Here is a 25223-nt window from a genome sequence, read left to right on the forward strand (position 1 = left end):
CCTTTTTTAGAGCATGAGGGCCGCACTCTGTTGCAGATAAATTTCCAGGGGCCACATTGCAGTGGTGGGTGGGGGCACAGGGGAAGGTTGCAATAGATATGGCTTTGACCTTTGTACGTTATATTTCAATAGCACAAAATTCAGGAATGGTTACACTCAGACCTCTCCATCCTCCATTCAGACAAGTGAGAGGTTTGAAGACACATTCCAGCCAGGCAAATACATCCAGGAGCATGTCCTGGGGAGAAGGAACATGGCCTAGGGAGAGTCCCACAGGTCAGCACAATCCTACGCATGTCAATTTAAGATTCAGTGGCACTGCAGCCGTCTTCAGGCAGTCGCCCTCCCACCGTTAACAATAGGGTGTAACCTGCCCTAGGTGTGCATAGGCTCCCTCTGTGATTTAGAATCTTAATCAGGCAGAGTTCTAACCAGGGGACAGGGAGCCTACCCACTGAGAAGAGAGTTTACTCCAGGCCATCCCTCCAATGTGTGGATGATGAGGGGGAAGGGCTGCCTCACTGCCCCCCTCACATGGTTTTAATCCCGTGAGGGCAAACACCAGAAAGGGGCTTGGGTTCAAGGGGATTTATTCTTATCTAAGTGTGTGTGTGTTAACTATGCTTCCACATATCAACTTTCCTGTGGTCTTTGTGTCACCTGTCTGACTAGCTGGATAATGGCGCTGCCACCGATGTGTTTGGCGCCATGATGGGGCAAAACCTCATTCATGAAACCTCCTTCATAGGGAGGTGTGCCTGTTCCCTATACATTGGTGGCATTTGGACACCAACTGTGAAAATTTCCATTCACCCAGGCTTTTGAGAAAATCAACGTTTACTAAAATTTTGGCAGCTCGTATTCCATTGCACGTTTTTGTTGTTTGTTGTTTTTGTTTTAGAAATATATTTTATTGCATAGATTGTGTTTTTATGCCGTTCACTGCCCTGAGCTCCCATGGGAGGAAAGCTGGTAGAGAAATGAAATGAATAAAATTATTTAATTTTTTTTGTTATTTCCATAAAGAGCCTGCAGAAAGATGTGCAGATTGTAAGCAACAAATAAGAAATGGATGAAATGCTTTTTGCACGAAAAAGGATGGTGTGTGGAAGGGCCCCTGGGAGTATGATCCTAATTCTGGGGAGTGGAAAGAGGAAGCCATTTCATAATTCTACAGCCCTCTAGATTTTCTGGTTTGAATAAACTCCAAATGTCACAATGGGTCCCATGCAAGCAGACCTCTCCCACCTCACTCCACACACAGAGTTACTACTGAATTCTGGGTTGGCTTCTGGACTTTATTAGCTACCCCTCGTATTACCTTCCAGATTCATTCTCATTACTGGGCAGATTATTTGCTGAGCAAGCATTCCTCCCGAAACAACGTTCCTTGCAAAAGTGCCTTAGAATGATTAAAGAAGCGCAGTCCTCCTCCTTATGAGAGAAACAGCAGGACTTGCATAGCGTAGCGAAAAGGTGGCTGAGAAGAGAAGGAGAAGATTGTACGACATAGCAAATGTGTTGCTAGCTCTGCCCTTAATCTGGAAGTTAGTCTTAGCTCATTAAGTAGCTTGTTCGTCAATGGCATTGAATCTGCTCCTCTGCCTCTCCGCTGTCTGTGGCAGAACACGGGTTGCTTGACTCTTGTTGTGTCTCTATGGAAAAGCAAGTTAATTGGGGAAAATATTGTGGGTTTGTCTTATCTGCTGCCATTGCACCCACTGCAAGCCAAATCTATGGATATAGATGATGCAGGAGCAAATGGAGCGTATTCTTGGGCTGGATCTGCACTGACTCTTTTATCGTTATTAGAATGATGTTAGATACATCATTCTGAAACATCACAGGGCATACTGGTAAATTTAAAATGTTCCTTACCTTGTTGTGTCCGTAATAATGCAGTTTCCCTATTGCCAGTTCCTGGTTGCTCTGTTACAAGCAGAACACAATGTGTCCATCTATGTTGTGAAAATCATTCCTTAACCCTTCCTTAATGTTATAAACCATTAATGTAGATCCGCCCTACGTCCACCTCTAACCAATGGATACCACGTCTAACTTTTCTCACTATACCTAAGAAGAGCAATTCTGCTGGACCATGTTAATGTTTTACACAGCAATCCAAGCAAGAGGAAGCCAGAGTGATTTATGCCAAGGTAAATTATGCCGGTGGAGCTTCCTTGTTCCAAACTCCTTTCAGAAGCAGGGCTACTGCTGGCTTAGGTGGCCTAAACTTGGCAGAGGGGAAGCAAGACTTTCAAAAAGAGTTTGACTTGCACCACTCTTTTTGCCAAGTTAACTACTGTGGGGTTGCCGGGTCATGTGACCAAGCTGAAAGGAGACTGGAATGGGATAGGTCTCCCCTGCCCGGCCCCAGAACACCCCTTTTTTGAGATTTCAGCTCAGCCCTGGTTCATCTGCGATGGAGGTCCTACATTGGTATACAGTGTCTCTGGCTTTAGCTGGTGTAGCTCAGCCAGAGATCTGCCTACAGTGGTACCTCGGGTTAAGTACTTAATTCGTTCCAGAGGTCTGTTCTTGACCTGAAACTGTTCTTAACCTGAAACACCACTTTGGCTAATGGGGCCTCCTGCTGCTGCCGCGCCGCCGGAGCACGATTTCTGTTCTTATCCTGAAGCAAAGTTCTTAACCTGAAGCACTATTTCTGGGTTAGCAGAGTCTGTAACCTGAAGCGTATGTAACCTGAAGTGTATGTAACCCGAGGTACCACTGTATTCGAAACCTCCCTCCTCCCAGCACATCTTGGGTTTTGATTTGATCCCTTACCCTCTAAGATCCTAGGCAGCAGATTTGCCATAGTTCCTTTCAAGGATAGGTGCTATCCTTGTAATCATTTGAGATTTTGAATCGGTGTCTCCCGTTCTTCTACTGTAGATTTTATCAGTGAGTTAGATCAATGGTTCTCAAACTTTTTTTTTTTATCTGGGCCACACTTTCAAAATAAAAATTTGCTTGACCCACAACAATTTTTTTTATATAAGAAATACATTGGAAAACAAAAAGAAGTAACTCCTAGCAGTGCTGGATTTTTAACATAGAACACTACTTTATAATATGATCATGGGACAGCCAGAAAATATAAAACAATGCAGCTACATAAGAACATGAATCATTTGCGAAATATAATATTGATTGTCCTTGAATCTTCCCAACACATTTGCCATCCTCTCCTGCCACACCCATGTGGTGTGCCACATCCTTTGAGAATCACTGGATTACGTGATTCACAATGTGTTTCCTGGTTCATTCTTTGAGGCCACATTGAGTATTTTACTTCACAGGCCTATTACTGAAGAGGTGGCAAGATATCTGAATGTTGTCACATCGCTGAGATTTGCTATGATTGTTAATTCCTAGCATGTCGACGCTAGTGATTAATAACTTGTTCTGCTGAGGTTATGCATTTGTACATTATATTTTGTACTCTGTTTATTGGTTGGACAACGGTAAGGAACACTTGATTGACTGAAGTAATGTCAAGAGAGTTTTTAGGCTAAAGAAAATCAGTGCTGTGAGATACAGAAGATGCTAACAAGTATAAAGCCAAGATCTGGGGGGATGTAACAATGACTGGATTAACCGCTTAGAATCGTTTTGAACATAATGTTCTTTGTCTCAACATGCATTGGGCTGTGTCAATATCCAGTCAGCTAAACTCACATCCAATCCACGCTTTCATGTAAATCAATCTTCAATTTATTCATTTATAAGGTAAAGGTAAAGGGACCCCTGACCATTAGGTCCAGTCGTGGGCGACTCTGGGGTTGCGGAGCTCATCTTGCTTTACTGGCCGAGGGAGCCGGCGTACAGCTTCCGGGTCATGTGGCCAGCATGACTAAGCCGCTTCTGGCAAACCAGAGCAGCGCACGGAAATGCCGTTTACCTTCCCGCCAGAGCGGTACCTATTTATCTACTTGCACTTTGATGTGCTTTCAAACTGCTAGGTTGGCAGGAGCAGGGAGCGAGCAACAGGAGCTCACCCCGTCGCGGGGATTTGAACCGCCGACCTTCTGATCGGCAAGTCCTAGGTTCTGTGGCTTAACCCACAGCGCCACCCGCGTCCCTCATATTCATTTATACATCATATTTATATCCCACATTTCCTCCAGAAGGAGCCTAGAGCAACAAATATCTTTGACAAAATTAAAATTAAAAGCCAGACGTATTTTAAAAATGGTTCAAATACAGTAAAACGTGTGACCAAATCTTGTGTCTCAAGAGGCCCAAGAAAGCAGAAATGTTTTTAGCGGGTGTCTGAAAGAATACAGGGATGCTACCTAATATCAAGTGGCAGGGAGTTCCAAAGTACAAGGAATGACTTCTTACAAGTGAAGAGCAGGCATTGCATGCCACATGTAAACAAGCAAGTTCTGCAGATCCAAGCAACTGAGTGGGCATATATGGGGTAAAGTGATCCCTTAACTAAACTGGTCCCACAACATTAAGGGTTTCAATACCAATAGTAACACCTTGAACTTGGCAGCCAGTCAGAAATCCTGTCAGAAATACTGCTGCAGGATAACTTGTAATAATTTAGCAGTAACTTGAGCACAACCTGTACATCAAATAATCTGCAGATGATCCAAGACCTAGCTGTAGAAGAAGGAATAATGGATGGCTGAATCTGACTTGAGATAAAAGAGATGGTGGAGATGGGGTGAAAGGTCAATGCAAGGCCAGCTGCAAATCAGTTTTCTTCTTCTGACCTAAACAGGATTAAATTGCTACATAGGGATAACCTAAGGTGCGATCAGTTGCTAATGGATTTACAGAGAGGAAATTAAAGCAGTTCTAAATACAGAGACTAAGGGGGAAATAAAACAAACAGCACAATGAGGCAGAACATCTACTAGCTGAGGGAGAGAAAATGTTCTCAGTTCCCAAAACATACAGAACAAATGTCAAGGAAGGGTAATTTTAATATGTTTCAGTAGTTACCTGTTGGAGTTTGGATTCCCTCCTCCAAACTAATTTTGTTATTGGACTAGATAATTCCCAGTGCTATTGAAACCTTACTTACAGTTCTGTAAAAGTAAAGGTGAATCTACACACAGAAAAGCCCCCTGCTATAAATAAGTCAGAAATTAAATCATTACAAAAGAAAAAAAAAACGCAATGGAAAATCGCATAGAATTTTTTTTTGCTTTCCAGCGCTATCTGGTGTTTTTTGACTAATATAGCTGAGTCTTAACTTTCACTTTTGCATTCATGGTTGTTGTTGTTGTTTCCTTTAAAAAAAAGAAAAAAAGACTGTACTGATTTACCAAAATGCTCAGTTCACTACCACAGGTAAGTCAGATCTGAGGTGGCTCTTGTGACCTAATGAACTCATTTTATTTATCTAAGGCAGCAATTCTCTACCTACTTACCTGGGAGTAAGCCCCACTGAATGCAGTGGGACTTATATCCATTAGGACATTATAGGACTCTAGTGTAACATTTCAAATAAGGCATCCACTCAAAATAAATACTGTAAGGTGCTCACTCAATGTAAGCTCTAGGCACAGAGTTCATAGGCCTAATGAGCAAACAATTCTTTAGACATAAAATGACTTAATATCTACCAGAAGAAGGTCCTGATTAGTATTTGCATTTGTAAAGCTACTGGATAAACAAGGAGTATGTCAGAGTGATGTGGGGACATTGTCAATTTTCTGTTGTGTGAGGTATGCAGTTACCTCTTTAATACATTTTAAAATGATAATGGAGAAGACTTGTCCCTGATTAACGACATTACCACTGAATAAATATGGAGTCATTTTTTAAAAAACCCGTGAAGGTTACAAAAAATGGCAAGTGCCATGATAAACAAGGGCCTTAACATAATCACCCGTCATACTGAATGGCACCAGATTTTTATCCTTAATCCATGAAAGCTCATAAAGATGCATTCACTCTTTGAAAGCATAGCATGTACGTCACCTGTCCCACAGATGGAAAACAATAAATTCAGGTAATAACAAAAGATAAACGTATAAATTGTTCAATGGTAGCTGACAGGGTTTTTTCCCCAGCTGGAACTCAGTTCCGGCAGCTCTCAGATGGGTGCCATTGCAATTATAAGAGAACAAAGGAGGCATTCATGGAGAGTTCTGGCACCCCTTTTTGTAGAAAAATAGCAGTCGTTCTTGATGACTTGATAGGGGACTTACAATTGCCTCTCCCCCCGGTAATTACAGTGGTACCTCGGGTTACATACGCTTCAGGTTACATACGCTTCAGGTTACAGACACCGCTAACCCAGAAAGAGTACCTCGGGTTAAGAACTTTGCTTCAGGATGAGAACAGAAATCGTGCTCCGGTGGCGCGGCAGCAGCAGGAGGCCCCATTAGTTAAAGTGGTACCTCAGGTTAAGAACAGTTTCAGGTTAAGAACGGACCTCCGGAACAAATTAAGTACTTAACCCGAGGTACCAGTGTAGCTTGGGGTGGGTGTGGGAGAACCCCCAGAAAAGTACACAGGGAGGGGGATTGTTCCGTCTGGCAAGTTGATGTGCTTGTGCAGATGGAGCATTTATAATAGCACCATGTTGAATTCCACCCAACGTGTCCTCAAAGTGCGGTTGGACTACAGCTTTGTTGAACTATAACTTCCATCATCCTTGATCCATGATGGCTGTGTACAACCTCCAGGATCCACCTGGGATGCCTCTGCAATACCAGCACCTGGCTGGCAACTTTGAGAACAAGGTGCTGGACCAGATGGGCCTTTGGCTTGCTCTAGCGGGGCTCTTATGTTTTCATTGGTCGTGTTGGCTAGGACTGGTGGGATTCCAACAACATCTGGACTTCATCGTGTTGGCTGTCCTTCACATACAGCAACTAAATTCAGATTCAGCGTAGATCATCATCATCATCATCATCATCATCTTTTATTTGTATCCCACCCTCCCCGCCTGAGACTGGGCTCAGGGCGGCTAGGATAACAACAAATAGGGAACATTATCTATTTAACAATAACCGAGATGCCTAAAAAAATGTAACGCAAATGGGTCTGGGACCATTTTTCCTTCCTGAGGTAAATTCCAAGGTATCTAGGGGTAATAACATATCCAAAACACATTTTTAATGTATTTTTGAACAAAGAACTGTACTGCGAAATGCATAAATGTGCAGAATCCAATGGATAATTACATTCTGATACACATACAGTGGTGCCTCGCAAGACGAAAAGAATCCGTTCCGCGAGTCTCTTCGTCTTGCGGGTTTTTTCGTCTTGCGAAGCAAGCCCATTAGAGGTTTAGCGGCTTAGCGCTACAGTATTAGCGGCTTAGTCGGCTTAAAGATCAGCTGATAAGCGGCTTAACGATCAGCTGATAAGCGGCTTAAAGATCAGCTGATAAGCTGCTTAACGATCAGCTGATAAGCGGCTTAGCATCAGCTGTTAAGTGGCTTAAAGATCAGCTGATAAGCGGCTTAGCATCAGCTGTTAAGCGGCTTAAAGATCAGCTGATAAGCGGCTTAGCCATCAGCTGATAAGCGGTTTAGCGGCTTGGGGAAAAGGGGGGGGAGGGAAAAAAACCCGCAGGAACTCGCAAGACATTTTCGTCTTGCGAAGCAAGCACATAGGAAATTCGTTTTGCGAAGCACCTCCAAAACGGAAAACCCTTTCGTCTAGCGGGTTTTCCGTCTTGCGAGGCATTCGTCTTGCGGGGAACCACTGTATTAGTTCAGGACTTGACTTACATCAGAATTTTAGAAACTGAATTCCTGTGGATCATGCAGGATCTCACAAGAGTTCTAAGGGGATGGGTTAGCCAAGATGGGTTAGCCTGTATAAATCCCACAGTTGCCCAATAATCGTCTTTGCCTCTTCAGGTAAACTGAATTCTGTTTTTAAAAGCTACATTGGAGCTAAGATTAGTCCTTTAGGCTCTTTGATAGCCAACCTGACAAACTGCAAGCAATGCTTCCATCCAGTCCAGGGAACAGCTATTAGCTTCGTCTTATTTGTTCCCCTTGTAGAACTTAGCAGGGAGGAAGATGGGGACAAAATTAGAATTAGTTGGCTCTGCCTGTCATTGGCTCTGGCGCCACCTAGAGTTGGCCTCCTTGCTTTGTGCCAAATGGGCACCAGCCTCCACTGAGTTCTACTAATTGATATAAAGCAAGTACAGATGAGACAAAAATGTGCATGCAGCTTCTTCTGTACTAATATATAGTTGTTCATATATTATGATGATGATGATTTTTGTTGTTGCAATTGTGGAAATCTGAATGAAATGGCACTTGGGTCATCATTAGCATTACACTCAGCTTGTGGATACTGGCAGAATCAATGAAACATAACATGCTGTGTTTGTTTATAGCAGATAAAGATGGTCACTGGCTAAAAATAATACTTGCAATGCATAAAATTAATAAGCTTGGGTCAGCCACAACACAAAAGCAAAGTTTAGTACTACTTCCGGGTTAGCGCCATCGGCTAATGGCGGAGTTCCTCTGACCGGAGGAACCCGCTCAGTGGAAACTGGGTCTACCCGCCGCGGCGAAGGTGGGGACCCTATAGAAATCCCAGGTGGAGGAAGCCTGGGAACGTGGGATTTGGCAGGGCACCAAGAGCGCCTCCCCTACTCGCGGGGGAATCCCATTCTGGGGCTCCGGAGCAAAGTGGGGTGAGTGGAGCGGTGCTGCGAACGGACTGCTACTTTCACAGAGTGAAGCCGCACAGCCGTTGCCGGAGAGCACTGACTTTTTCCTGTGGACAATTGGATTTAAAAGTAACTACCCGTGAGTAAAAGTGAAGAATTGGAGTTTAAAAAACGGAATTTGACAATGAACGGGGGGAGGCTTAAAACAGGAAGTCCGCCTTCCTCTTTTTGTAAATAGTCGGAAGCAAAAAGATTTAAGTTAAAGTCTATTCTAAACACCTAAATTTCCAGCACAAAATAGCAAACCCCCCCTTGGAAGCAGGGGAAAAGGGGGGAGAGATTTTTGGACGTTATTTGCCTGCCAAAAAAAAGAGAGGGAGAAGCTAAATTTCCATCGCTCGGAACCTGGGAACGGCAGCCATTAAATTTGCTGTACTTCGGAGCTCCGCATAGACTGTGAACAGATTGCTTATTTGACTGTCAGTGAAATAGTGAAACTAGAGGGATACATTGTTTTAACTATCTTCTACTATCTTTTACTGGCTCAAAAGTTTCAATTACCTTCTCTTGATTTAAAAGTCGAGATTTGATACTAAATATATTGGTGCAATTGAAATTTCTTTAAAAAAGGGATACTTTGGACTAACATAATATAAACAATAACAATTTCCCTCTAGAGGAGGACTTTGAAATTGCTACAAGGAGTGGAATTTTCCAACTTTAAAGATAAGACTCTGGGACTGTATTTAACCTTGAAGGGCCTAAGTGTTATGGCAGATGGGAAAGGAAAAATAGATCCCCCAATAACAAGGTCTGGGAAGTCTTTTCGAAGAGCCTCTACATCTGACCCCCCTGTCTCATCTGCAGCTGCATTAGTGCACTCCAAACCAAAAGGAATGATTTCAGAAGAAGCTCTGGCACTTGCTCTGAGCAAAATTAATAATTCACTGGAACAAATGAATAAAAAATTGGATCAAAATACACAAAGCATAAATAGTTTGGGACAAAAAGTTAATTCCAATACAGAAGCTATTGAGAAATTGGTCAAGGAGTCTAATTCAACCCGACAGATTGTAGAGGAAGTTAAGGAAAAGGTGGTTACTGTGGAAGTGAAGGTAACCCAACTGGAGACAGAGAGAGTTCCAGACTTGCAGAAGCAACTTGAGGATCATAAGTTGGCCCTTTCTATGATTGAGCTTAGGAAGAAACAGACAAACCTGAGGATTAGAGCTGTACCTGAACTAGAAAAAGACTCTCTGGTAGATTATCTTACGGAGGAATTTACAGTCCACTGGGACTTGGATCTGGGAACAGAGGAGTTTAAAATCGTGAGGGCCTTTAGACTCGGAAGAGGAGGGAAGAAGGAGAAGAATAGAATAAGAAACTGTTTGATTACCCTCCGATCTAAAGAAGAGAGGGACAAAATTCTGGGCTGGCACTACGAGAAAACCTTGGTAATACATCAGTCAAGAGTGGAAATATTCAAAGATATTCCAAAACACCTTCTGGACCTCAGGTTCAACTTTGGAGATCTAGTTGCTTTGCTGAGAAGGAACAAAATTAACTTTAGGTGGGAATTCCCTCAAGGCCTATCATTCAGTTTCAAAGGAAGGAAAATAAAAATAAGATCTGTAGAAGACAAAGTAAAGTTTCTGTACAATCACGAAGAAGATCTACAGAAGGGAATTGGAAAAGAGCCAACAACACTGGATGGAGGATCATCAGACAGAGGACCAGAGCAAAGTGCAGTGGAGAGAACATCACCAAATAAAGGAACGTTGGACATATCAACATTATCTTTTGGATTGGACCCCCCAGTGAACGTGCCAACATCATCACCAACAGAAGAGGAGCAAGCTTTGGGGGCAGTGGGGGGCACAAAAGTAACTACATGATGGCACTGCAAGTTCTGACTTGGAATGTTAATGGACTGAACAGCCCAGAAAAAAAGGCGGAGAGTATTTCATTTATTGAAAAAAGAACATCTGGACCTGATTTGCTTACAAGAAACACATGTGATACGGTCACACAGGAAGTTATTGAATAACAAAAGACTAGGCCAAGAATTTATCTCATCGGATAAGGTTAAAAAAAGAGGAGTGGTCCTCTATGCAAAGGAGAACCTAGCACCAAAATTTAAATTTAAAGATGATCAAGGAAGATTTGTAGCAATTGAAATTCAAACGCAAGGAGAAAAATTCCTGATAATAGGTATTTATGCACCAAATGAAGGAAAATCGGAATTCTTTAAAAAACTACACGAGACCCTGACGGACTATATGGACTATAATATGATTTTGATGGGTGATATGAATGGCGTAGTGTCTACAAACATGGATAAGGCACAAAGACAGACACTTACTAAGGATGGAAGACTACCAAAAACTTTTTTTGACATGACTGAAAATATGGACTTAATTGATATTTGGAGAACGAGGAACCCTTTGGGAAGAGAGGGAACTTTCTTCTCCGAGGCTAAAATGACATGGACAAGAATTGACCAAATTTGGGTAACTAGAGGACTGGCCCCGAAGATTAGCAAAGCTGAAATTTGTCCCAAAACCTGTTCTGACCACAATGCCGTGAAGATGGAAATGAAATTGATGCCAATTGGTTCCTTTAGATGGAGGGTGAATGACTCTTTGTTTAGGAATGAAGAATTTATTAAGAAGGCCCAAAAAACTTTGAGAGACTATTTTGAGATAAATATGAACACTACTGTGGAAAAAAGAGTAATCTGGGATGCAAGTAAAGCTGTTATGAGAGGATTTCTGATACAACAGAATGCAATTAAGAAGAGAATGCAAAATGAGAAAAAAGATAAGATCCTGGAAAAAATAAAGGAAGGAGAGAAGAAATTGAGGGTGAAACCAAAGTCCCAGGAGATCTTGAAAGAGATAAAGTTATATCAAGTACAATACATGAAAATGATGAACCAGGAAATAGAATGGAAGATTAAACAGATGAGACAAAAGACATTTGAATCAGCAAATAAGTGTGGAAAACTGTTGGCTTGGCAAATGAAAAAAAGACAAAAACTTAACACCATTACGAACTTGGAAGTGGTAGGAAAGAATGTGCAGAACCCAGTGGAAATAAGAAAGTGCTTCCAGAGGTATTTTAAACAACTTTATACACAGGAGAAGCAGAAAGAAATGGACATTGAAAAATTTCTGAAAATCAATGGACTACAAAAAAATTCCCTAGAAAATAAATTAATGTTGAATTATAAAATAACAGAACAGGAAGTAGAAGGGGCCATTCAGAATATGCAATTGGGTAAATCTCCAGGACCGGATGGACTGACTTCTAGATATTATAGATCTTTGAAAGAATGGTTAATACAACCTTTAAAGGAAGTCTGTAATGAAATACTGGAAGGGAAAAGGGACCAGAGTCGTGGAAGGAAGCATACCTTACACTTATACCGAAAACAGAGACTGAAAAGACGCAGCTTAAGAACTACCGCCCCATATCATTGCTTAATGTGGATTATAAAATCTTTGCAGACATTTTGGCTAAAAGATTTAAAAAGGTGCTAACAGAAGTAATTCATAAAGATCAAGCGGGCTTTCTCCCGGGCAGACACTTGTCTGATAATACGAGGAATATAATTAATATCCTAGAAAAATTACAAGTGAAGATCAATACTAAAGCAGTTTTGATATTTGTGGACGCGGAGAAAGCCTTTGACAACATTTCCTGGAGTTTTATGAAAAAGAATTTACTGGGGATGGGGGTTGGTCAAGGTTTTGGAAACGGTATAGGTGCAATTTATTCAGAACAAAAGGCTAAATTAATTTTGAACAACGTAGTGACAGAAGAATTTAAGATTGAGAAAGGAACATGACAAGGTTGCCCAATCTCTCCATTGCTTTTTATTTTGGTCCTGGAGGTTTTGCTAAACATGATTAGAAGGGACCAATTGGTAAAAGGTATACAAGTGGGAGCCAAACAGTACAAATTGAAAGCATTTGCTGATGACTTGGTATTGACTTTACAGGAACCAGAATCAAGTACTAAAAGAGTATTAGAACTGATTCAAGAATTTGGTCAGGTAGCAGGATTTAAGTTGAACAAGATGAAAACTAAAGTTTTAGAGAAAAACTTAACTGAAATGGAGAGAGATAAGTTTCAGAAAGAGACAGGATTAACACTGGTAAAGAAAGTAAAATACCTAGGGGTTAACATGACTGCTAAGAATGTGAATTTATTTAAGGATAATTATGAAAAATGCTGGGTTGAAGTGAAAAAGGATCTAGAAATATGGTCAAATTTGAAGTTATCATTGTTAGGCTGAATTGCTGCGATAAAAATGAACGTATTGCCAAGAATGCTGTTTTTGTTTCAAACTTTGCAAATTTTGGATAAAATGGACTGTTTCAAGAAGTGGCAGAGAGATATCTCTAGATTTATCTGGCAGGGCAAGAAACCTCGAATAAAATTTAAGATATTAACAGATGCTAAAGAAAGAGGTGGATTTGCCCTGCCAGACCTTAAACTTTATTATGAATCAGCCGCATTTTGCTGGCTGAGAGAATGGATGCTTCTTGAAAACACGGATGTGCTGGTTTTGGAAGGTTTTAACAATGTATTTGGTTGGCATGCATACCTGTGATATGATAAGGTTACAGCACACAAAGCGTTTAAAAACCATATTGTCAGAAAAGCATTGTTTAATGTCTGGATAAGATACAAGGATTTGTTGGAAAATAAAACCCCAAGATGGTTGTCACCAATGGAAGCAAAGGCACAGAAAAAAACTTAATATGGAGGCCAAATGGCCGAAGTATTGGGAAATCCTGGAACAAGAGGGAGACAGATTAAAATTGCAGAGTTTTGAAAAACTAAAAAATAGAGTACGAGATTGGCTCCACTATTATCAAATAATGGAGGCATATAATTTGGATAAAAAATTAGGCTTCCAGGTGGAAAAATCAAAACTGGAAACAGAATTGTTAGACCCTAAAGTTAAGAATTTGTCAAGAATGTATAACTTGCTGTTGAAATGGAATACACAAGATGAAATGGTGAAATCTGCTATGATTAAATGGGCACAAGATGTTGGACATAATATCATGATGGCTGACTGGGAACAGTTATGGACCACTGGCATGAAGTTTACGGCATGTAATGCCTTAAAAGAGAATTTAATGAAAATGATTTATAGGTGGTACATAACACCAGTCAAGCTTGCAAAAATTTATCATTTGCCCGATAACAAATGTTGGAAATGTAATGAAACTGAAGGTACATTCTTTCATCTTTGGTGGACATGCCCAAAGATTAAGGCATTCTGGGAGACGATCTATAATGAAATTAAAAAGGTATTTAAATATACCTTTCTGAAGAAACCAGAGGCCTTTCTCCTGGGCATGGTCGGCCAATTGGTGTCAAAGAAGGATAGAACTTTCTTTATGTACGCCACAACAGCAGCAAGAATACTCATTGCAAAGCACTGGAAGACACAAGATCTACCTACCAGGGAAGAATGGCAGATGAAGCTGATGGACTACATGGAACTGGCGGAAATGACTGGCAGAATCCGAGACCAGGGAGAAGAGTTGGTGGAAGAAGATTGGAAAAAAATTAAAGTATATTTACAAAAACATTGCAAAATTAATGAATGTTAGAAGGATGTTGGAATGAAGCTATATGGTTTTAACAGAAATGTAATAAAGACTTAAGTAAAAGTTGATTGATAATGGGTAAAAATGGAAAAATTAAAGGTTAGACCATTAAGATAAATTATAGAACAAAAATTGAGAAAGATGGAAAGAATTTGCTGAAATAGTTAACTGAACTAGAATACAAAAAGGGAGGTGTGAGGAGGTCGATGAAACAGGTAAATGAAAGGTAAAGATAAGGAATATTGGATGTGTTTTTAAATGTTTTTTGTTTTTAAATGTTTTTCCTTTTTTTGTTTTTATTGTTGTGCTGCATTGTTTCCTTTCTAATCTGGTTTTTATTTTATTTTGATGTAATGTATTGTAATTTTTTACTGTTTTTTTTTTCCTCTTTTTCTGTAATTGTTAAACTTTTAATAAATATCTTTAAAAAAAAAAAGCAAAGTTTAGTACTTCTCCTTTATAGGACAATTTATACTCCCAGGATGCCACAAGCCATGATGGGCAAATTGGTCAGTTTCAGTTCAGTCAATTTTAAGTTCAGTTCTCCACTTTTCCTCAGCATTTTTTTTTTTTTTTAATGATCTCAAGAAAATTCATTATTATTTTAGGGCGAACGTCTAATACACACATTTTTGTATGCAATTTTGCAAAGCCATTCCTCTTAATATAATGCATTTTGTATCTGTTTTCACTAATGTTCAGTCATACGCAGACTTTACCCTGGTATGTGCATTTCTTACCATGTTACTTAGCTGGAAAAGTGCATTGCAAAATTCAGAGAAATGCGAATTTTAAAGGGATCAGCCGTGTTTCTGTTTGCATAGGGTTTCAGAAAGAGCAAAATATGTATGTTTGCCTTCAAATGCGAACCGAATTGAAATTCCCAGTGGCTACTAAGCATGCTTAGCTCTCACTGGCCTGTTTTGGGTTGTTTCTTCTATTAGGGATTTTAATAAGGTTTGGGGGGCTTTTTTGGTACTTTGCAAACCATGGACTTCCCCCAAGCCCATTGATTTATCCCTCTTCTGTATGTATGATTCCAGTTTGACTACATAAGGATCACCACTCACAGTATGTAGGATTTTTTTTTCCTTAAAAAAAATACTCATACCTAAAGGGAAACATATTTATGCCAGTGTATATCTATATCTAGAAGCTGCACAGAAGGTCTGATCATCTGCTATAGATAAATATGAGTTATCAGCCTGCTTAGGTTATATATAGAACTATTTTGTGAAGCCAATATTTCTGGAAAAGGGGGGGGGGGAATTACCTAGTGTAGCAGATTGTTTTTCTGTCAGCCTAGCAGTTTAGCTTATAGCTCATAGCATGCTGAGACCTTGCTTATTATTATCTTCTATTTCACTGCAGTAATCTCTGTGGGGCAAATATTAGTCAATTAAATTAGTTTAGAATAGCACACTGCCTTTTTTTATTAAGTTTGTAAATTGTTTGGGAGCTCAGTGCTGATTTAAGACTGCAGAATTTCAGAGCAATGTTTCTACGTGGATTTCTGGGCATTTGGGTCCAAGCCAGCCAAAGTTAAGCACTCATTAGTCCTCGATAGTGGACAGTGTAGTGGGGCATTATCACTCACTTGACCTCCTGGTCACTTGCATAATTTCTGTGTACTAGGAAGTAGAGGGACAAGGCGGTGGGGTCAGTGTGGTGCAAACACGGCAGTGGAGCCAATCTGGCACTCCCACTAGTTTGTTTGCACCACAACAACTTCCCCTCTGCCTCTTGCCTCCCCTTCTACCTCCCAGTAAGCAGCAGCAATACACATGGCCAGAGGTCAGGTAGTGGCATCACCCCATCATGCCACCCGCTAATGGATTAAGATGGGAGAGCTTATGCTTGAACTTATCTCTCCCGCTGAATTCAAAGCGTACTGAATTTTAACTGGATTCTGCCCTTTATTTATTTGCTACTTCATTGTAGAAATGTACAAACGAATGTGAAATTGCCACAAGAGAAATCCAGCCTATATGAATGATCTCCATCACTCAAGCAAGTCAGCAAGGCTCTTTTCCATGTAGGATTATTACTCCCTATTAATCAAAACTAATGAAATTGTATAGCATTTCGGAAGAATCAACTTGTTCAGTCGCTCAAATAACTATTCAGGGGATGGCTTCTCTTTCTCCATCTCCACACTGCTGTTTTTGCTAGTTGCCTTCTGGCAATTATGCATGATGTGAGGAAACCGATGCAAAAGATTGTTCTTCCTCTCTCATAATATTAGAACCTTGGGTCATCGGAGGAGGATGTTCAATGAGACAGACAGACAAAAGGAAACGTTCCTTTGCAACACGCATAGTTAGCCTATTCTTTCTCTCTTATGAATGGAAAGGGGTCTAATATTTGAATTTGAAAGATAAAATTGTGTCCTAAACATGCATTTTAAATTTCATTTCAGTATCTTTCACCATTCAAGAGAAATATAATGTTGAAAACAAAGAGAGAATGCCAAATAGGCCAGTAAACCTCAGGGTCTTGCTTTGCCAATATTCTTTGAGGCTTTAAAAGGATAACTGCTAGGGTTGCTACATTTCAAAAAGTGAAAATCCAGACACAAAAGTTGTTGAGCCTTTATTTGGCAAAGTTGTTGAGCTTCTCTCTCTCTCTCTCTCTCTCTCTCTCTCTCTCTCTCTTTTCTTTTTTGGCCTAGGTTCCAGGTTGCCGGACATCCAGATTTTCCCGGACATTTAAGCAATTTTCGACACAGTTTTTGACAACCAAATCCCAACTGTGTCTGGCGAATTCCGGACATATGGCAACCCTGGCGGCTGCAATCCATCAAAAAAGAGCATTCCTGGGATCTCCCCCCTCCTTTTCTCCCAGAATCATTTTAGTTAGCATGATCCCTGATTGGCTAGAATTAGCTCCTGTGATTTAATATAGGAAGCACTGTCCTCATTTTAAATTGGCTTCATTTGCCCTTAGCGACGTCAACTCAATGTCTGCGTAGCACTATGATGCCATCACTTTGAGAATGTGACCCTTTATTGATTGAAATTGCTCCATGACAAATGAAGCAGTAACAACAAAGAGGGAAACAGGGCAGTTGTGAAAAGTGACAGGAAAATGTAAGATTCAAGTGTTTTCAGGTGGGGATTCAGCTGCCCCTAATGTTAGTCAAATTCTACCTGCTCAAGTGGCCAGACTTTTTAACCATACTATCTTGCTGCCTCTCTCAGTGTTGATGTGTGATACACTTTTCTGGTTAGTTCCTGCCTCCAAATGGTTAATTTGATCATGAGGATGCACATCTGATTAAAAAAACTATACGAAACTGTTTTAAAGGAGTTTCAGGTGCTAACCAGTTTCCTATTTTGATGTATGGGAATGATTTGCTTGGCAGGGATTTTTATTTTTTTTTAAGCATAAGGTTTTGGCTCTGGGTAGATTAGGAGGAAAGGCGTAGCTATGAAGACCAATTGACATACATTTATTCTAAGGTTAAGTGATCAGAATTACAAGTGTGTACAGATGAGCGGTTTGCGGCAGGTGCCTAGTGGAAACAGCATGTTGACACAGTACTAAATGCTACTCAGATAGCAAAAGGATTATACAGCCAATTGGGAAAACCAATCACTCAGCTTGTTCCACAGCAATCTTCCACTCTGTATCAATCTTTCGCAGTTTAATAGCCTGCCTGTTTTCACACACTGCCACCCTCTGTATTGCCATGGACCTTGTCTTTCTGAAGTAACAGTACTGCAAACCTTGCCGCATTTGAGTTTCCTCAAGTCAAGTACCACTCATTGCTTATTGAAGCGTAAGCAAATAGCTATTTGGAAAAGCTACCTCATTTATGATTTTATCTACATACATGCCATAAACTCTCTATAGCACCCATAAATGCAACAGATAAGCTAGTCGGGTGAAGTGCCTTTGAAAGGCACTGCGTTTTTCTCTTTTCTGTAAGTCTCGTACCCACTTATACCTTTTTGTGGTTAACAATGTGTCCTCCTGTGAGCTAGTGAAGCCACAAGCAGTGTGTCCATATAACACAGGCATAGGCAAACTCCTGCCATCCAAATGTTTGGGACTACAATTCCCATCATCCCTGACCACTGGTCCTGTTAGCTAGGGATGGTGGGAATTGTAGTCCCAAACATCTGGAGGGCCGGAGTTTGCCTATGCCTGATATAACGCAGTAGTGTCATCCCTGCAACGGCATAATGGCAGCATCACATAATTTTTCTGTGTCCCAGCAATGTAGCTGCTTCCTTTTCCTTGTAGGAGGAGCGAATGGTGACTCTTCATTCTGTGGAAGGATTTAAAAGGGTGAACTCAAGGACAGTGTTAGGGTTAAACCTGTGCCCCTGGCATCTCATCGACCCCAGTCATTCATAATCAAGCATGCTCAGATTTGCTAGCTCCATCTTGGGTTGATGTTGCTTTCCTTGGCCATGCTGGACTGTGGCAGAATGTCAGGAAGTGGGCATTCATTTCCTCAAGCCTCTGGAAAAATGTCATGGTCCTATGGCATTTTTCGCAGGGAGAAAGGCAAACATGGCAGAGAGGGGCATGTTTGCCTCTGCTGCAAAGCATATGCTGCCACTTTGAGCTATCCCAGGAATAGGGATGGAGGAATCTCAAAATTTTTGTTCCTTCTCATTTTTAAGTTCAGTTTGCAAACTCTTCTTTTAAAAGTCCTCCTGAAGATTCATCAGCATTTTACTGTGCTTTCCCGCTATCGTACACATTTTGTATGTCATTTTGACTAATATACACATTTCTGCAAACAATTTCCCCTAATATAATGCATTTTTGCATGCTTTCACATAATGTATGCATTTTTCAATATTGTTGCATGCCACCCTAATCTCTGAGCAGTGCAAGATTCCTGGGGTTCCAGGTTCTTTCCCAGGGTTCATGTTTTCTTTTGGCAATGAGGCACAGTGGAAACTGTGGTGTCTTCATGATATATGCTTTCGTTACACATATGTACAACCTGAGCCTGCAATGGAGGGGTTCCCATAGTCAAAGCTTTGGACTGCAGCAGAAATCTCACTCTCCGACTTCTGCCTGCTTCTCACCCAGCTCCCCCCCCCCACGACCACACACTCTTTTGTCTTTCTCACTATCAGCCAGGTGAGGGAGGGGTCCACCCATTTGCCCTGTGGCATAGAGCAACTTCTTTGCTCATAGGACCCATACTTAAGGACCGTTATGGCCCTTGCCTGTAATTCAACAATGGGATGCTCCATTAGTGTTACCATTACTGGATCCAGGAATTAGAAGGGACTCTGGTATCAGACAGCCTAATGGTTCCCTCAATTCACAAGAAAATATTTTTTATTTGGAGAACTGCAATGCAAAATTGGGGGTTTTGAAGGATGGCTGCCCCTTGGTGTGTGTATTGTTTCAGGAAGTGCATATTAGGTAGCTTTGCATTAAAACTGTGAAGCCAACTGAATTTCACCTTCATCCCTAGCCAGCAACAATCTAGTATCCTCATTACCCCCGAGGATGTGGACAGGCTGCTTGGACGTGTGAAACCAACCACCTGTCTCCTTGATCCTTGCCCATCCTGGCTAATAAAAGCAAGCCGGGAAGGGCTGGGCGATGGGCTCTGCGGGGTGGTGAATGCTTCCCTCTGTGAGGGAACATTCCCAGATCCGCTGAAAGAGGCGGTCATTAAACCGCTTCTTAAAAAACCATCTTTAGACCCGGCCAGTATGGCCAACTATCGCCCAGTCTCAAATCTTTCATTCTTGGGCAAGGTGATTGAACGCGTGGTTGCTGAACAACTCCAGGCACGCCTGGAGGATGCGGACCATTTGGATCCCTTCCAATCGGGATTCAGGCCTCACCATGGGACTGAAACTGCCTTGGTCGCGCTGGTTGATGATCTCCGGCGAGCTAGGGACAAAGGTGAGAGTTGTTTCCTGGTTCTGCTGGATCTCTCAGCGGCCTTTGATACAATCGACCATAACATCCTTCTGGACCGTCTAGAGGGGCTGGGAGCTGGGGGCACTGTTAGACAGTGGTTTCGCTCCTTCCTCCTGGGCCGTGTTCAGAAAGTGGTGGGGGGGGTGAGTGCTCAGACCCCTGGGCCCTCACTTGTGGGGTGCCTCAGGGTTCCGTCCTCTCCCCCATGCTTTTTAACATCTATATGAAGCCGCTGGGAGAGATCATCAGGGGATTTGGACTGGGTGTCCATCAATATGCAGATGATACCCAGCTCTACCTCTCTTTCAAATCAGAACCAGTGAAGGCGGTGAAGGTCCTGTGTGAGTGCCTGGAGGCGGTTGGAGGATGGATGGCGGCTAATGGATTGAAGTTGAATCCTGACAAGACAGAAGTATTGTTTTTGGGGGACAGGGGGCGGGCTGGTGTGGAGGACTCCCTGGTCCTGAATAGGGTAACTGTGCCCCTGAAGGACCAGGTGCACAGCCTGGGAGTCATTTTGGACTCACAGCTGTCCATGGAGGCGCAGGTCAATTCTGTATCCAGGGCAGCTGTCTACCAACTCCACCTGGTACGCAGGCTGAGACCCTACCTGCCCGCGGACTGTCTCGCCAGAGTGGTGCATGCTCTAGTTATCTCCCGCTTGGACTACTGCAATGTGTTCTACGTGGGGCTACCTTTGAAGGTGACTCGGAAACTACAACTAATCCAGAATGCGGCAGCTAGACTGGTGACTGGGGGCGGCTGCCGAGACCACATAACACTGGTCTTGAAAGACCTACATTGGCTCCCAGTACGTTTCCGAGCACAATTCAAAGTGCTGGTGTTGACCTTTAAAGCCCTCAACGGCCTCGGCCCAGTATACCTGAAGGAGCGTCTCCACCCCCATTGTTCTGCCCGGACACTGAGGTCCAGCGCTGAGGGCCTTCTGGTGGTTCCCTCATTGCGAGAAGCAAAGCTACAGGGAACCAGGCAGAGGACCTTCTCGGTAGTGGCGCCCGCCCTGTGGAACGCCCTCCCATCAGATGTCAAAGCGATAAATAACTACCTGACATTTAGAAGACATCTTAAGGCAGCCCTGTTCAGGGAAGTTTTTAATCTGTGATATTTTACTGTATTTTTGGTTTCTATGGAAGCCGCCCAGAGTGGCTAGGGAAACCCAGCCAGATGGGCGGGGTACAAATACTAAATTATTATTATTATTATTATTATTATTATTAACACTCACCCATAAGACTGGGCTAGTACTTGTCTGAGTGGGCTGGATGTCAAGTTTTGCTTCTGAAGCTTTCTTGTTGTTTGTTGTTGTTTAGTCATTTAGTCGTGTCTGACTCTTCATGACCCCATGGGCCAGAGCACGCCAGGCACTTCTGTCTTCCACTGCCTCCTGCAGTTTGGTCAAACTCATGCTGGTAGCTTCGAGAACACTGTCCAACCATCTCGTCCTCTGTCGTCCCCTTCTCCTTGTGCCCTCCGTCTTTCCCAGTATCAGGGTCTTTTCCAGGGAGTCTTCTCTTCTCATGAGGTGACCAAAGTATTGGAGCCTCAGCTTCAGGATCTGTCCTTCCAGTGAGCACTCAGGGCTGATTTCCTTCAGAATGGATAGGTTTGATCTTCTTGCCGTCCATGGGACTCTCAAGAGTCTCCTCCAGCACCATAATTCAAAAGCCGCCTTTATGGTCCAGCTCTCACTTCCATACATCACTACCGGGAAAACCATAGCTTTAACTATACGGACCTTTGTCGGCAAGGTGATGTCTCTGCTTTTTAAGATGTTGTCTAGGTTTGTCATCGCTTTTCTCCCAAGAAGCAGGCGTCTTTTAATTTCGTGACTACTGTCACCCTTTGCAGTGATCATGGAGCCCAAGAAAGTAAAATCTCTCACTGCCTCCATTTCTTTCTTTCTTTTTTTTAAATGATATTTATTGAGAATTTTAAAGTTACAAAGAGGAAAGAAAGAAAAAACAAGAGAAGGAGAAAAAGAGAGAAAGAAGTAGATAAACATAACAATTAAGCAATACAGATCAATAAAAACCAAACTAAAACAAAAATAACAAAACACACAATACATCTAAATCAAAAAACAAAAATAAACAAAAAATTAAAAAAGTTTCTAATATTCCCAAATCCTTAACTTTCATTAACTTATTTCAACGACCTCCTCACACCTCCCTTTTTTGTATTCTAGTTGTTAATTATCTCAGCAAATCCTTTCCATCCTTCACAATATTCTGTCATTAAATTACCTTAACCTTATCTTACCCTAAAAAACCCTAAAACTTAAAACTTAAATCTTATATATACCAAATTCTTTTAACCATAACATATTCTTACATAATTCTTTTTGACATTTCTGCTAAAGCCAAATAATTTCATTCCAACATTTTTCTAATACTCATTAATTTTACTATACTTTTCTAAATAAATTTTTAAAACTTTCTTCCAATCTTCATCCATCGTCCCTTCTTCCTGGTCTCGGGTTTTGTCAGTCCTTTCTCGTCCATCTAATCCATCAACCTGGTGCTCTTATGTCCGAGGCTCTTAAGTCTTTTCCATGTCCCTTCTGCAGGTCTTCTTCTTGTTTATACCTGCCCTTTACTTTGTCTTTTGTTGATCTTTTTCTTATTTTCTTTCCTTTCTCATGGGGTAGGTCTCGGGAGGATTCCAATCCAAAAATATCTCCATCTCTCCTCTGCAGATCAGCCCATTCCCCACAGTCCCAATCCCCATTGTCAACACTGTAATCCAGAAAGTATTTAAAAGCATGTTTCAAAGTCTTTCCAAAATTAAGAGCCCTCACAACTCCAACCCCCCCCTGGTCCACTCCAGATTCAAACTTCAAGAACAGCGGCTTATACTCCTGCAAGGCCTCGGATATCTCCATTTGTGTTATTTGAGGTTCAACAGCAACCTCCTCCATTTTCTTCTGCACTTGCGCTTGCCCTATCAAAACAGATTCCTGGGCTGGTTCCTGAATGGTTTCTATATGGGTATTCGCCGTTTGTCCAAAGTTTTTAACTGCAACAGTCATCAAATCCATCTTCTCATGCATCTGCTCCAGCAAAGCACTTGTCTTGCAAAAAGCAAGCACCAAGACTTCTTGTAAACACATTTTTTCCCCCCAAGGTTAGAGTCTGGTCTCACGATCCTAATTGTACAGCTGTGAGGTCCCCAGATCAGCTCCGGCAACAAATTAACAAGCTCCCTCTAGAGGAGACAATTTCTATTTGTATCCATCTTTTGAAAGCAGGACCAACAAAGAAAAATTACTTTCAGTTTTCAAATATTTTGTTTCTTTTGACTGCAAGAAGCAACATTGGAGTCAATTTATTTCTCTCTCTTTTTTTTTTTTTACTATCTGTCAAAAGACATTCCATTCAAAGTCGATGAACTTCCCCATAAATTTCTGTCTCTGACACCCCGTTCCCAGGTTTGAGACGGTGGAAAATTTATCTTTCTTTACTCTCTCTCCTGCAGGCTTAAACAGTCAAAAATCCCCCTCTTTTCTCCTGCTTCCAAGAGGGGTTTTGGTGGTGATGAATGAAGGAAATTTAGAACTTTATAAACGACTTTCCAGACTTTAGCTTACAAAGTTTTTGCTTCAATCTATTTATAAAGAACGGGAGGCGGACTTCCTGTTTAGAACCTTCCCGTTTCGGTGCCAAATTAAAATATTTCTTAATCCAATTTTCCGTTCTACTCACGGGTACTTGTTTAGAATCCAATTGTCCACAGGAAAAAGTCAGCGCTCTCCGGCAACGGCTGTGCGGCTTCACTCCGTAAAAGTAGTGGTTGATTCAAAACACCGCGCCACTCACCCCACGTCGCTTCGGATCCCCGAAAAAGGGTTTCCCTGCGAGTAGGGGAGGCGCTCCTGGTGTCAGCCGAATCCCACGTTCCCAGGCTTCCTCCGCCTGGGATTTTTAAAGGGTCTCCGCCTTTGCCGTGGCGGCAAGACCCAATTTTCACGGAGCGGGTTCCTCTCGGTCAGAGGAACTCCGCCATTGCCGATGGCGCTGTCCCGGAAGTCCCACTGCCTCCATTTCTTCCCCTTCTATTTGCCAGGAGATGATGGGACCAGTGGCCATGATCTTAGGTTTTTTTATGTTGAGCTTCAGATCATATTTTGCACTCTCGTCTTTCAACCTCATTAAAAGGTTCTTTAATTCCTCCCCACTTTCTGCCATCAAAGTTGTGTCATCTGCATATCTGAGGTTGTTGATATTTCTTCCAGCAATCTTAATTCTGGCTTGGGATTCATCCAGTCCAGCCTTTCACATGATGAATTCTGCATATAAGTTAAATAAGCAGGGAGACAGTATACAGCCTTGTTGTACTCCCTTCCCAATTTTGAACCAATCAGTTGTTCCATATTCAGCTTTCTAACTTTCTAGCATGGAGTAAATTGTTTTATCACATTGTTTGTACTGAGTTCGACAAATTGGTTATACAGTGTCCTGGATATGTTCCCAAAAGAGTAATGGTGACTGAGAAGACAGCTGTCACTTATAGCCATGCCAACAGGAGCAAGGAAAACAGGGTGGTGATGATGGGCAATCAATTCTGTTAAGTCAACGGTGCCAGACACGACTTCTCCTGAATGTGAGTGGGTGCCAGATACTAATGCACACAGCTGATTACCATGACCAGAAGAAAATGCTAATGAAAATATTGCGAAAAGCAATTGTTTGTGGATGGAAAAATAGATGAGTGGATTCCTTTCTGCAAACAATTGCTTTTTCCTGGCTTATGCCATGTAGCATTTCCCTGCTAATACACAAAACACTGCTAGTCATGTTGCAGGTAATATAGGATGATGCTTTTTCCAAGATTCCTTACTCGGAGCAGAGGCTGGTGGGTATTAGATGATGTGCTTTTAGAGCAATACTTTTTGCATTGACTTCTAACATCTCAAAGTTGGAGGCACCACCATGTCCTTCAAATCGCTCTGGGGAGATAGTGTAACAAGGCACACCGAGACTAATTATCTTCAATCTTTTTAGACCCAACTTTAACTCGGCCTATATCATAGGACCCACTTTTAATTTTTTTTATCATAT

General features: G+C 41.8%; 1 protein-coding gene across 13 annotated transcripts in view; it reads left to right on the plus strand.

Annotated features, from left to right (window-relative positions):
- Positions 1–25223, plus strand: part of LOC308474363 (spermatogenesis-associated protein 7 homolog) — an 80329-nt gene that overhangs the window by 29907 nt on the left and 25199 nt on the right. The window contains exon 1 of one of the 13 annotated variants that reach the window (XM_081000591.1): positions 16183–16276. The exons of the other annotated variants lie outside the window; for them this stretch is intronic. Coding sequence (XP_080856717.1) covers positions 16234–16276 — 43 coding nt within the window. The 5' untranslated portion in view covers positions 16183–16233. Of the gene's footprint in view, positions 1–16182; positions 16277–25223 lie in introns of those variants that run through there. 13 annotated transcript variants of the gene reach the window in all.

Source organism: Podarcis pityusensis, assembly GCF_964106645.2.
Source record: "Podarcis pityusensis genome assembly, chromosome: 3".
Classification (NCBI taxonomy): Eukaryota; Metazoa; Chordata; class Lepidosauria; order Squamata; family Lacertidae; genus Podarcis; species Podarcis pityusensis.